This window comes from Cervus canadensis, chromosome 3, assembly GCF_019320065.1.
Source record: "Cervus canadensis isolate Bull #8, Minnesota chromosome 3, ASM1932006v1, whole genome shotgun sequence".
NCBI lineage: Eukaryota > Metazoa > Chordata > Mammalia > Artiodactyla > Cervidae > Cervus > Cervus canadensis.
The window spans coordinates 19,040,232-19,053,651 of NC_057388.1; the positions used below are offsets into that span (position 1 = coordinate 19,040,232).

At 36.3% G+C, this 13,420-nt stretch overlaps 1 protein-coding gene across 1 annotated transcript; it reads left to right on the plus strand.

Annotated features, from left to right (window-relative positions):
- Window positions 1–658: 658 nt before the first annotated feature.
- On the plus strand, window positions 659–12,662 carry LOC122438933 (uncharacterized LOC102725191 homolog). Its single transcript, XM_043464243.1, has 5 exons — window positions 659–741; window positions 7,825–8,262; window positions 10,507–10,591; window positions 11,861–12,000; window positions 12,567–12,662. The coding sequence occupies exons 1-5, from the start codon at window positions 739–741 to the stop codon at window positions 12,660–12,662; spliced, it is 762 nt and encodes a 253-aa protein (XP_043320178.1). The 5' UTR covers window positions 659–738.
- Window positions 12,663–13,420: the final 758 nt, after the last annotated feature.

The following is a 13,420-nucleotide window of genomic DNA, read 5'->3' on the forward strand; positions in this document are numbered from 1 at the left end:
GATTCATTATGCAATTCTGTCTATTTTGGTACACATTTGAAATTTTCTATGAGGTTTTTTTTTTTTTTTTTTAATCTCACCAAGAGATCACTGAGTGTAGAATTTGACCAGTGAAAACAGAAAGCTTTCTCCATAATTTATTTTGCAGAAATCAGTAGGTTAAGCTGTAAATTATGGAAGAACAACTTGTAATCCTCACTTGCCTTATAAAATGAACACTGAGGAAATTAACTCAAACATTCTTAAACCCAAGGTAATAAAAGAGTTGAACCTGCTTTTCAAATTGTGCTTATATTAAATGTTAAACTCATGTTGACTTACAAAAAGATTACTAAACAAATACGAAAAGTGAATTGTCAAGACATTATTTAGTAAAACTGCTCTAGAGTGGGATTATTTTCTCTCTTGATGTTTACTAAGTTTTGAATTTTGTAATATATTGATTTTCTAACATTTCCAAAAAGAGCTCAGGAGTTATTGCCTTGTTGCTAGGTTTTAGGGAACATGAGAGGTCCTACTTTCACTTTTTTTCCTAATCTGACTTGAGTCCTTTAGAAAATTAATTCAGTTTCTTAGCAACCCAGGTGGGCAAAACTTAAATACACTTTGAGATCTTTTGTAAACAAAGGCTAAATGTTTCCTTATAAACTATCTGTTGCTTACTCTCATCTGTCTTTGCAGAAAAGATCTTCTGAGACATACTACCAAAAACAATTTTATTAAAACTCGCAATTTTAAATGGTGAGTGAAGTTACTGATTTTCTAATGAATGCTCCTTTTTTGTGTTTATTTTGAGTTATTCTAGTTTGTCAGTTTATCTAGATCTTTGGAATTTGTGTACTTTATGTTAAAATATATGGCGTTAACTCATTTATGAGAGAAGCAATCTCTTTTTATGTAATATTATAAATGCGAAATCATGAGATATGTTAAGAAGGAGAAAGCTGGAAGTGCTGAATTTCTTTATAAATCTACAAATGTAAATGAATTCCTGGTCTAAGGATTTCACTGTGATCTTTTTTTTTTTCACTGTGATCTTAATAGCAGACTATTTTACAATGCTCTTTGCTTGTTGACAGCATTTAGGTATCGGGTACATATCTGTATCAGTCTATCTCTCTGTCTATCTAGCTTCCCAAATACTTAAGTTTACAAAATTAAACTCATATTTGTGAGCAAAATAAGCTTAAATTTGCATACATTTGCTAACCTAAGGAATGCATTTATTTTAAAATATGATTATTAAAGCAGATAACAAAAATATTTTGTGACATTCTAGTAGAAAATATCCGGAGAAGGCAATGGCACCCCACTCCAGTACTCTTGCCTGGAAAATCCCATGGACGGAGGAGCCTGGTAGGCTGCAGTTCTTGGGGTCACACAGTCGCACGCGACTGAGCGACTTCACTTTCACGCATTGGCAGCCCATTCCAGTGTTCTTGCCTGGAGAATCCCAGGGATGGCGGAGCCTGGTGGGCTGCCGTCCATGGGGTCGCACAGACTCGACATGACTGAAGTGACTTAGCAGCAGCAGTAGAAAATATTGAGGAAGAAATTTAAAGTTTATTTTTTATATTGCCACTATTAGAAGCTTTCATTATTTAGAAAAAATGTAATTAGATATTTGAGCTTTTAGATACAGTTTCCAAAAAAATCTGTAATTTCTAGAATTTGACACATAAAATTCTTATTCCTCTTATCATGGAACCATTTAAAGTTTGCACTTTTGTAAGATTGACATCATTGAATAAAAGAAATTTCACATGACTCAACCTAAAATATGCAGAACCCTACATAGTGTTTGTAAAAATAGGTATATTTGTCTCAATGTTACAATCTAATTTGGGTCAGATCTTGCAATTAACTAACTTTAATACAAGGAACAAGGCAAAATGTAAATTCAAGTTCCACTGCTGTATTCATAAGGAAATATGAACCCTGATAGATCTGGGAAAGCTTTTACTGGAGTGGCATTTAAACTAATCCTTAAGACCAGTGTAATTTCATAGATGGAGAATAACTGGGCTTGTTGAATGCAGATTAAACTATTCTGTTATTTCCAGTGAGACATCTTTGGCAAAGTACAGCTTCTGTATATCAACATTTATCACTAAACCTTTGACTAAATGAGATTACTAGTTTACTTTCTCTTACTTTCTCAACCTCACATCTTATGACCATATTTCTCTATGCCTTAGCTTTTTCCACACAACGTGAGGAGCATAATGTGATATTGCCATCACAAGCTTCAGTCATTCAACTAGATCTCCAGTTGATTTCTTTCTGCTGGGGTATCCTGGGACTACAATTGAGGGAGGAGGAAGATGGACCACCCCCACCCCAAGGGTAAAGCAATTGGAGATTCATTCCCTATTGACTGAAACTCCAAGATGAGAATAGCAGGACAATTGAGGGATGAACCTGGGCCCTAGAGATGCATGCACACACGTGGGAGGATCCTGAGATATACCAAATATGGACAGTGAACCAGACAAATCAAAATGACTGGCCAAAGGAAACCCGGAAGAAATGTCCCATAAAAGTAATTCAAACTGCCATGAGGGTGTGACTCAGCTCCTCTCTCTCTGAGTCTGCCCTTTGTCTTTCCACGCATTGTTTATATTGTTCAGTTGATAATTTGTGTCCGTCTCTGTGACCCCATGGACTGCAGCACGCCAGGCTTCACTGTCCTTCACTATCTCCCAGAGTTTGCTCAAACTCATGTCCATTGAGTCGGTGATGCCATCCGACCATCTCACCCTCTGTCATCCCCTTCTCTTCCTGCCCTAAATTTTTCCCAGCCTCAGGATCTTTTCCAGTGAGTCGGTTCTTCACCTCATGTGGCCAGAGTATTGACGCTTCAATTTCAGCATCATCCAATTCATCCAATGAATGTTCAGAATTGATTTCCAGTATACTCTTCTATTCCTCTTAATAAATACTTTACTTATTTCAGTACTTCCCATCTGTGTGGGAATTCTCTTCTGCAAAGCTGAAGGGCCAGGGCCCTTGTCGCTGACCCTTGGTCCAGTGGTTAGGATCTGGTGCTTTCACTGCTGTGACCCAGCCACAATATCCTGGGAACCAAAGCCTTGCTCCAAGACATTGCCGGCCGTGGCCACCCGAGATCATGATGACATATGCTAATACATGATTCGTATATCACAGAAGCTTAATTTTACATGCATATTATTCTTTTGAATAATATGTAACAATAACTTCATAATATATGGACACAATGAAGTATCATACAAATTAAAGATAATTTATCCCTGGCTTATATGTTGCATAGTTGCAGTTTTTAGTAGCCAGGAAGCCCCAGACATATACAGACAGAGACAGAAATGAGCAGTAGTGGCAAGAAGGAGATAGATGAGCTTGTGTCTACTCTCAGCTTCCTCGTCAAAAAGAAGTCTAGACCGCACTGCATTCTCCAGTTAGAGCTTCTTAATCTGTTGACTGTCTAGCTCTCTTACTACCATGACACTTGTTTTTCATATTGATTAGACCTATTCTTATTCTTCCCGTTTATAAACCTCCTGGTCAGTTTCTTCCTAGCTGTGCATCCTGGTGAAACACTTTGTTGTCTCACTTACCAACACCTTCAACCTCCATATCTTTTCTGGCGGCTGATTACAAAACCCTGACCGTGAATCAGTACTCTCATGTATTTTCTTTGCTCATGTAACCAGATTTCTGAGCCCTGCAGGAGATACGTATGTTTACAGTTTTAGTCAAGACTGAGCCTTCGGTGAGCCTCAGAAATTACAAAGTATATTTCAACAGAAATGAGAAGGGTCATAGGTGAGGCAAGAGAGTTATAAAAGAAGGCATGAACTGGGAGCAAATTAACCGCTGACTGTCAAGGGTTTATTTTCATCATCTCCTAGTGAGTGGGTGGGTCAGTGTTAAAGTCACATTAGCCAGATTCAGAAGCATCCAACATGAAAACAACATGCAAATTTATTAGTTTATGAGAAAAATAAACCAAACTAACTTGTATTTTCTTTCCAGTTCATTATCTTCCAGTAGACTACTGTGCATATGAAACCAGATGATCATCTAAGAGTGATTTGGTTAAAGTTAGACGAGAATAATAATTCATTATTGGTTATATAGTTAAATGACCCAGGTTATGAAAAGTTATGCATAGATATGAGAAGGGTAATAAAAATACCAATTATGGGCCAGCTTGCCCTCCCCTCTAGAAGAATCTTGGAAGGGTACTGCCAACTTTTAAACTCTTACCCTTTCTCTTTTAACATCCTTTTTTACAAACCCTTTTAATTTCTATGCAGACATTCTTATTGTTTACTGTATAATAAAGCTATGACAAACCTAGACAGTGTATTAGAAAGCAAAGATATCACTTTGCCAACCAAGGTCCATATAGTCAAACCTATGGTTTTTCCAGTAATCACATATGGATGTGATAGTTGAACCATAAAAAACGTTGAGCACCCTAGAACTGATGCCTTGGAATTGTGGTGTTGGAGAAGACTCCTTTAGACTGTAAGGAAATCAAACCAGTTAATTTCCTAGGAAATTAACTCTGAATATTCATTGTAAGGACTGATGCTGAAGTTGAAGCCCCAATAATTTGACCACCTGTTGTGAAGAGCCAACTCATTGGAAGAGACCCTGATGCTGGGAAAGATTGAAGACGAAAGAAGATGGCGGCAGAGGATGAGATGGTTGGATGCCACCACTGTCAATGTGGTGCTGGGACTATTTGGACATGAATCTGAGCAAACTCCAGGAGATAGTGAAGGACAGGGAAGCCTCGCATGCTGCAGTCCATGGGGTCGCAAAGAATCAGAAATGATTTAACAACTGAACAACAGCAAAATATATAAACATGAAATTAAGATATTTTAATTTAACTTATATTTTTAGCATTGCTTAGGAAATGGTAAACCTATATCCTATATCCACGTTTTGTTAATTGGTGTAGTACTTTAATGATTAAGTTATTTTGCAGTAATTTTGTAGAGATTGTAAGTGGGTCCCTATTCATCAAATCACCTTTATTTTTATTATATTATTGAGCAACAGAGGATAATATATTTTTGAACACTTGGGGGAATTTCTAATCTTCTCACTCAGATATTAAGTACCCTTTTTTTTTTTTTGGTCTTTATTCAGCTTTAAAAAAATGGAGTAAGAATCCTCAACGTAAGATCTAGCCTCCTGATAGATCTTCAAGTGTACAATACAATACTGTTAACATAGTACACCGTTGTACAGCAGAACTTATTCAGCTTGTATAACTGAAACATTATACCTGTTGAATACCAGTTCCTCATTCTTCCTCCCCACCAAGCCCTGGCAACCACCATTCTACTCTCCATTTCTGTTTGACTATTTTAGATTTCTTCATATAAGTGGAATCACACAGTAATTGTCCTTCTGTGACTGGCTTATTTCATTTAGTATAATGACCTCCAAGTTCATTCATATTGTTGCATGTGGCAGAATTTCCTTCATTTTTAAGGCCGAATATTTTCTGTATATACAACATTTTCTTCATCCGTTTGTTAGTTTGCCACCTCCTCAGGAGCTGCCCAGGTGTAATCTGAACCTGGCCCCTGGACATGGAAGGCAGGGAAACACCAAAGACAGAGGCAGACCCTTGCAGATAGGGAGGTAGACAGGTTTAAGAAGCAAAGAAACTTACACTATGTGGCTTGTCTTGGGCAGCTGCAAGATGAGTAAATCTCTGCACTGGCTCCCCACTCTGCCTGAATCTTGAAAGTTTGTAGAGAGGACTTCCCTGGTTAAAGTCACGTATACTGTCCAGATAGCCTCAGCAACACAGTACTATCTCAAGGCTGTGTCCTTGGGCAACCTCTAGATCAGGAAACTCAAGCAAGGCACAGACTCTAAAGACAAGGAGGGGATGAGGGACCTCCAGTTGCCATTGAGTCATTGAGTTTTTGAAATTGAGTTTTGGGGCAGTTTGTTAAAAAGCATTATTATAGCAAAAGCTGACTTAGCCACAGGCCTATACTTCCAGTTATATAGTGGACACATATTTTGTTTAAATCTACTTATTATTATAACTTCTTTCCATACACTGTTGCTCCTCTTGTATTTCTTATCTTTGTTAAGAAATTTTGTGGTATCTTTGATTCGTTAAAATGATGTGTCATAAAAGACCTTTGGTGATATAACCGTAACTGATTTTTTTTAAATCTTTTTATTCTGCTACCTCTTCACATACATATGCTATGCTTCTGCTACACATGCCTCTGGCTTTTCTCTCAATGGATCATAGTCATTTAAAAAATATTTATATTAGAAGTTGAAAAACAATTATTTTATTTTACAAAATATTTATTATTAATTTTTTAAGTTGACATTGTCAGTGTTTCTCCAAAGTAGCTTTTCTTTATTCTCAACTTCAAATTACTGCCTAATAGCATTTAGAATCTTGAAGTTTCTCTGTTTTGGTGTTTTTATCAAACAGCATAAAATTCTAGCACGAGAAGGAAAGTCATAACTACCTCAGACCCTTATTTCCCAGGCACCAGCATTGTTTATTTCCACTTAGCCAGATAAATTTTATTTGATTTTTATCCCTATTTCCATGGAGATTTCAAATTCATTGGCATTTTCTACTATCATATTAGACACTCAACTGTGACCGACTCTTTGCGACCTCAGGGACAGTAGCCTGCCAGGCTCCTCTGTCCATGGGATTCTCCAGGCAAGAATACTGAAGTGGGTAGCCATTCCTTTCTCCAGATCTTCCCACCACACAGACTGAACCTGGGTCTCCTGCATTGCAGGCATATTCTTTACATTCACTAAATGTGAATGTGCCAGAACTGTGCCAACCATGTCCTTGTAACAGATCAACAAAGAGGAAATCCATGATTCTTATCTATAGATCCCAATAGTAGAAGCTGAAAGTTGCTCAGTTGTGTCCAACTCTTTGTGACCCCATGGACTATACAGTCCAAGGAATTCTCCAGGCCAGAATACTGAAGTCTGTAGCCTTTCCCTTATCAAGGGATCTTCCCAACCCAGGGATCGAACCCAGGTCTCCCACATTGCAGGTGGATTCTTTACCAGCTGAGCCACAAGGGAAGCCCAAGAATACTGGAGTGGACAGCCTATCCCTTCTCCAGGGGATCTTCCCAACCCAGGAATCAAACCAGAGTCTCCTGCATTGCAGGTGGATTCTTTACCAACTGAGTTGTGAGGGAAGCCCAATACACATATCATGGTTTAGATGGCCACAGATACCTCAGAAATAGCTTATGACAGGTTTTACATACTGCCTGTGCCTTGGTGAAATGCTATTTCTTTACTTTACCCCCCTGACTTATTTCTCCTTATTCTTCAAGATCAGTGCAAATGATAAATTTTCTTTCAACATCATTTCTATTTTCCTGATGGAGCTAGCTGAGCTCTCTCCCGGCCTCTCTTAACACTATTGTAATATCTATCACATTACATAGGCTTTATTTTTTATCTTCATTCATAAAACTATTGTGGTATCTATTGTATTACATAGGTTTTATTTGTCTTCATTGCTTTCTCGCAATTTCTCTCACTTATTTACGGATATGGATTTCAAGTTAATTGTTTTGAATTCCTAGCCCCTAGCTCAGTAACTACTGTGACAAACATGTTGAATAAATACTTGCAGCCACCACAATACTTCCTTCCCCTCTACACACACTCCCTATCATTTCTGAGCTTTTTTTTTTTTTCCTGCTTCATAAATCTTTTAGAGGTTACCCTGGCCCAGAGAGAAAACATTCAATACACCGTTGCTAGAGTGGCATACCTCACCAGTTTCCATATCTGTTGCAGATTTCAACCTGGGAAAACGGCCATGTGTCCCAGACAGGCAGGAGAGGCAGGGATACTGCAGAGACGCTGCACTGTCTCATGCAAGATCGCAACTCCAAATGGAAAATAAATGCACCGCAACCACCACAATCTGAAGTAAAAGTCAACGTATGGGAAATAAAGCCTCCTGATTTTAGTTACAAACTGTATACATCTTTAAGGCTTGCAGAAAAGCCATCAAGGACCATCACGGAAGAAGAAAGAAGAAAAATCCCTGATTTTCCAGGAAAAATGGTTCACCTTCCCAGCCTAAGGAATCCTCCCAAGAAGGCCATATCTCCTAAATTTATAACTACATTTCCACGTCTGGATTCACATAAAGCAAAGTTAATGTTTGTGGAGAGTGGAAAATATCCAAGTGGTGTATATCTCAATCCAAAACCACACGACTTTCGACAGGTACAAAAAAAAGCATTTGATTCTAAATAACTTAGAACAGATATGGGGAAAATATATTATTTTTGTTCATTTCTTAACTGTAACTATTATGTGAATAAAAGAAGTATATGTGAATATAATGTGTATAAAGTTGCAGCAGTATTTCTCATGCAGCAATACAATTCAAATTCAGCAATAAACGGATGGCAAAGGATGGCTGATGTTTCTGATGAGGTTTTATCTGCTGGAAGGGATGACCAATTTAGGGATGGCTTTAGAAAGTCATTCAAGAAAGGGTTCAAGAAGATCTTGGACTGAAGTATGTTTGTAAAACTGTTTCCAGGAATTTACTGTCTAGTAATGAATCAATCATGGAACAAATGGATGAGTGAATGAAAATTGACAAAGAGGGAATACTGTATTACTTCAATGAGTCTTTCTAATGGTTTGGAGTCTTTCTAATATTTTGAACAATATATGAGCAAAAATTTCTAATTTAAAATTGTGGTGGGGAGTAAATATTTAAGGAGATGTGATTAGGTCAAAATATAATTCCATTAGAACATGAATATATCCTATACTTAGGCCTATAATCTAACACATAAATATGGTTCTTGCTAGGTAAAGAGAGAAGCAATAGGACTGATAATACCAAAAAATCTAAAAAAGAAAAAATAAAAAGGAAAAAGCTTATTCCAGTGGGAAAATATAGGAAAACAGTTAAGAGCATTGAGTATCCTAGTTCTCTTACTTTCTAATAATTTTGTATAAGTTGTTAAGCCTCTCTCCTTATTTGTACATTGGGATAAAAATACTACATGTTTTATATTGTTATTTTAAGTAACGAAGGAGACAATTATATACAAATTTCTTACAACAAAGTTGGAAATATTGAGGTACTCAATAAAAGTGAACTTTTAGGGGCTATTAGGATAAAAGTTGGGAAATTCAAAAATCTTTGATCTGTAACCTTATTTACTTATCCAGGGCATCTAAATGCTTCTGTTTGTAGTAAGTGAAACATATTACCTTTTGTAAATGAGGGGAGGTCAATTAAATATCAAGTGCAATTGGTTTGTTTATTTAAATTAATTTTAATTATTTAATTTATTTAAATTTCACTAAAATTAGAATTGCGCGACTTAAGTTCAAGGAATGAGGAACTTTTAAAAAAGTTTTATTGGAGTATAGTTGATTTATAGTGTGTTAGTTTCAGATGTATAGCAAAATGAGTCAGTTATACATAAGATACACATATTCATTCTTCTTTAGACTCTCTTCTCATATAGGTCATTGAGTAGAGTTTCCTGTGCTACCAGTAGGTTCTTATTAATTTTCTCTTTGATATATAGCAGTGTGCATATGTCGATCCCAGTCTGGGACTTTTAAATTTTATGCCAATTAATTTGTTTTTCAAGAGTGAATGGGAGGCAGCAAGATATAAACTATACAACCACCAGATGTCAGTATTGTTACAGCTTTAAACAACTGACAAATTTTTCTAAACTAACTTGGCTTCACATTGGATTTGATGAAAGATAAGACATTTTGCAGTAAGGAATTTCCTTCGGGACTTGTAGTGTTTGGGGTGGCAGGACTAGAAGCACGAAGAAGAGAGCCTTGTCTGCTCCCGCGTCACATCCCCAGTGACGTCACCTCCCCAGTGACGTCACATCCCCAGTTCATGCTTCTTGTGTCGCACTGGTTTAGCTTTCAAGCGGAGACGTTTGTGTTGTTTCATTTGACTGGGCTCTGGGAAGTGTACAAATCCTATTTTAGTTCATACTGGTGCATTGAAACCATATTAAAGAAAACTTTGTTTTATAATTTGCTAAAAACAGTATTTATTCTATTCCAGTCTCAGCAAATCATTTTTAGCTTTATTCAACATTTTTCCTATTGCCTGAAATAAATTCAGCTCTAGAAATAAAACATGTAATTCTATTTGCATTTGAGATTATGTTGCTAAATTCTGAATAGATTCTTTTTATTTCATCCTGTTTAAAATATCTTTTCTAAATTATTCACAGAAGGATAAGTGAAGTCCTGACTCCATCATAAAATGAATTGGTTAAACACTGTCTGGAATCTTGGATGATTACATCAACTGTTCATATGCAGGTTTTAAATGCTACAACAAAATCCTCAAAATACATCTTACTGGTGAAATATTTAATTTTTGGAGAAACAGAATTCCAAGTAGAATGTTAGCAATAAGAAACAATATTTATTAGTAATAGCACAATCTTCTCTTTACATATCTAGAATGAACATAATTTACCAAATTTTGTGATGACTTATGAAAAGGACCCTTTTGGATTAAAATTTAAGTCACAACACTTAAGTACAGGTAAGTTGTTATCATAAAGTTATGATAACAAAGCTTATGGCAAACATAAGCTTTCTGCATTATATCTTAACAGGAATATTTAAAAAGGCAAATAATTCAAAAGGTATTTTTTTACTTATCACCTTTAATGATACAGTAAAATTTTTAAATTCTCAGTTCATTGATGGCAACAATCCATATGCTTTGTTATCCACAACTTTTAATATATTACTAAAAATTACTAAAAATCGAGCTGTCTCAGTGTGTTCTGTGTGGAGAACCAATGAGTTAAAATAGATTCCAAAAGCAAGATGCATAGCTTTGAATCTTGGCCTCACTGCTCTAAGTTACCTAAACTGTCTATATCTTGGTTTCCTTACCTATAAATGGGAATGATAATAGTTGAATTTACATCATAAAATTTTTGTGAGCATTGAATCACTGGGTCTCCTGCAAGGCTGGCATATTCTTTACCATTTGAGCCAAGGGGGAAGCCTATACATATGTAAAGCACTTAGTAAATAATGTATGTAAAGCATAGGCTGTCTAGCACATGGTAATATACATACCATTAGTGTTATTATGGTGCCATTTGTATAGTGTTTATGCAGACTTAATTTGTATAATCCAGTATTTTTATATGGCTAAGGCTAATACATACTGTATTTACTATTATACTTACATATCAATTATAAACCAGTAAGGTGTTAGCAATGGTTGTTTCTGGATAGTGGGATAATGGTTAATTTTATTTTCTTCTTTTCAAAATGAGTAGCAAATATAATTTTATAATTGGAAAATTAAGATAATTTATTTGCAAATAATGTACACATTTTAGCATGGATTAAATTTAAAAGGCCTTGTCTAGGTACATGATTAAATTAGTACACCTCAAATTTCCTCATGTGTAAGTCACTATGGAAGAAAACACCAAAAATATTTTATAAGACCAGGTCTTTGGTGTCAGGAAACATCTAACTCAAAGATAAGGTAGAATGCAAACTATGCCTCTCAAGTCAAAAGCAGTAATGAGAAAAAAATTTTTAAAGAGATTCCCAAGGAAATAAAATAAGGTAGGATTTGAACTGATGTTTGGAGAAGGACAAAATTAATTCTAGCAGAAATAATAGAAAGGATAAGAAATTTTTAATTTAGATTTGCATCTATAAATTGCCCAGCAATTCACTGCTCCTGGGTCCTGATCTCCAAAAATGAGACCATCTTGTGAGAGACTTCATGAACAAAAAGACACATCACTGTTAACTTTCTCATTTGTCTTCTTATCTCTAGTAAGTGGGTCCCCATCGCTGAAAAATGGTCAACAGAACAGTACAGAAAGATTTATCACTTACAAGCCTCGTGAATGCACCTGGGATTCAAAGCTAATTTTACCAAAAGCCCCTTGGCCTGTTAAATCTGCTTCATACACAGTGAGTTTGCCTCTTTTTCCATAGCTGTTGTTGTTTGTATATAGCATTGTTAACAATTGCTTTAATGCAGGAATTCTTCATTTGTTATAGTGAAGGGTATGCCTATCTTTAAAAGTGAAGCATTCAAATTTCTGCTTTTACTTAAAATGCAAATAATGGATTATCTAGAATTTGGGTTTTTTTTTTTTTTTTCTTATATCAAAGATAGTTGGCATGGTGGATTGAAGCCTAAATGTTGTGGGGAAATCTTTCCCAAATTTACTCCCACTTTTTTTGAAGGAGCCCATTTTGACTGTATTGCACTCAAGTAAGGCCTGACAAGAAGGCTCTCCCAAACACTCTGAAAAAGATGCTGAATCACATTTTATGCCTCAAATTCTCCCTTGGACAAATTAGGCTTCTTTGAATAGTCTTGCATGTACAAACAGAACAAGATGTGCCTTTGGCATGTAGAGCAAGTTTGTAAAGTCAAAGATTATTAAATAGCAATTTTTTAAAAGCTAAACAAAAATTAAAGTTGATATATGCTTGCTTTCACTAACTTCCTTTGTATCATCTTCCTTAAGAGACACAGAAGGCGGCGAGATGCATACAGTGCGTTTATGGATCGTGTGGAAGAAGAGTTTAATAAGACATGCAAGAAAAATGGGCAAAAAGTTTAAGATTTCTTGTTGAACACTTAGACTAACTCTTTAGAATTACTACTCAAATGACTGTTTTCACTACTATGTACTTTATCCTACAGAAGCTCTACCATCACAGGAATTATAAATGAAGTATTTGTGTTGTGCTTAAACCATTTTAAGAATCCAGTCCCTTGATCAAATAATCTTGATTTTTCCTAGATTTCAGCATCATTCTGGAAAACTACACATTGATCATGTTACAATTCCAAATTTTGTAAACACTGTCGGTGCCAGCAAACTCCCATCAGTCCTTATTATTCCAGAGAATTTGTGCTTAACTTTCGAAGGCCAACATCTGCATCTCCTTGCCCAAGGGCTATCTCTGGCTGTGGAACTGACCACAACAGGTCCTTGTGCCCGTTGGCTTTATATCTCCTAGCAGCAGCCCTGAAGCAAGAACTGAGATGATTGTTTTACAGTATTCCCCAGGGTTCCCCAAGGGGGTTCAACTCCTGTTGTCTCAGTAATTATTTACACTTTGTTGACTTCCTTCCTTTTCCTTTATCACCTGCCCAGGTTCTTACCTTCATCTGAGGAGTTACATGATTTCATTGGAATCCTTGAAATGTCTGCTTCTGCCGGTTTCCTCTCTTGCAGGCACCTTCGATCCCTTTGCTCTATAAATGTTGACTCTGGCCCCTCTGAATGGGCTCCTTCCTCAGAGGAACCAGAATGGATATTCTGCAGTGCTTCCCCCTCCCCGCCCCGAAGGATAACGATGCCTACTTCTTTAA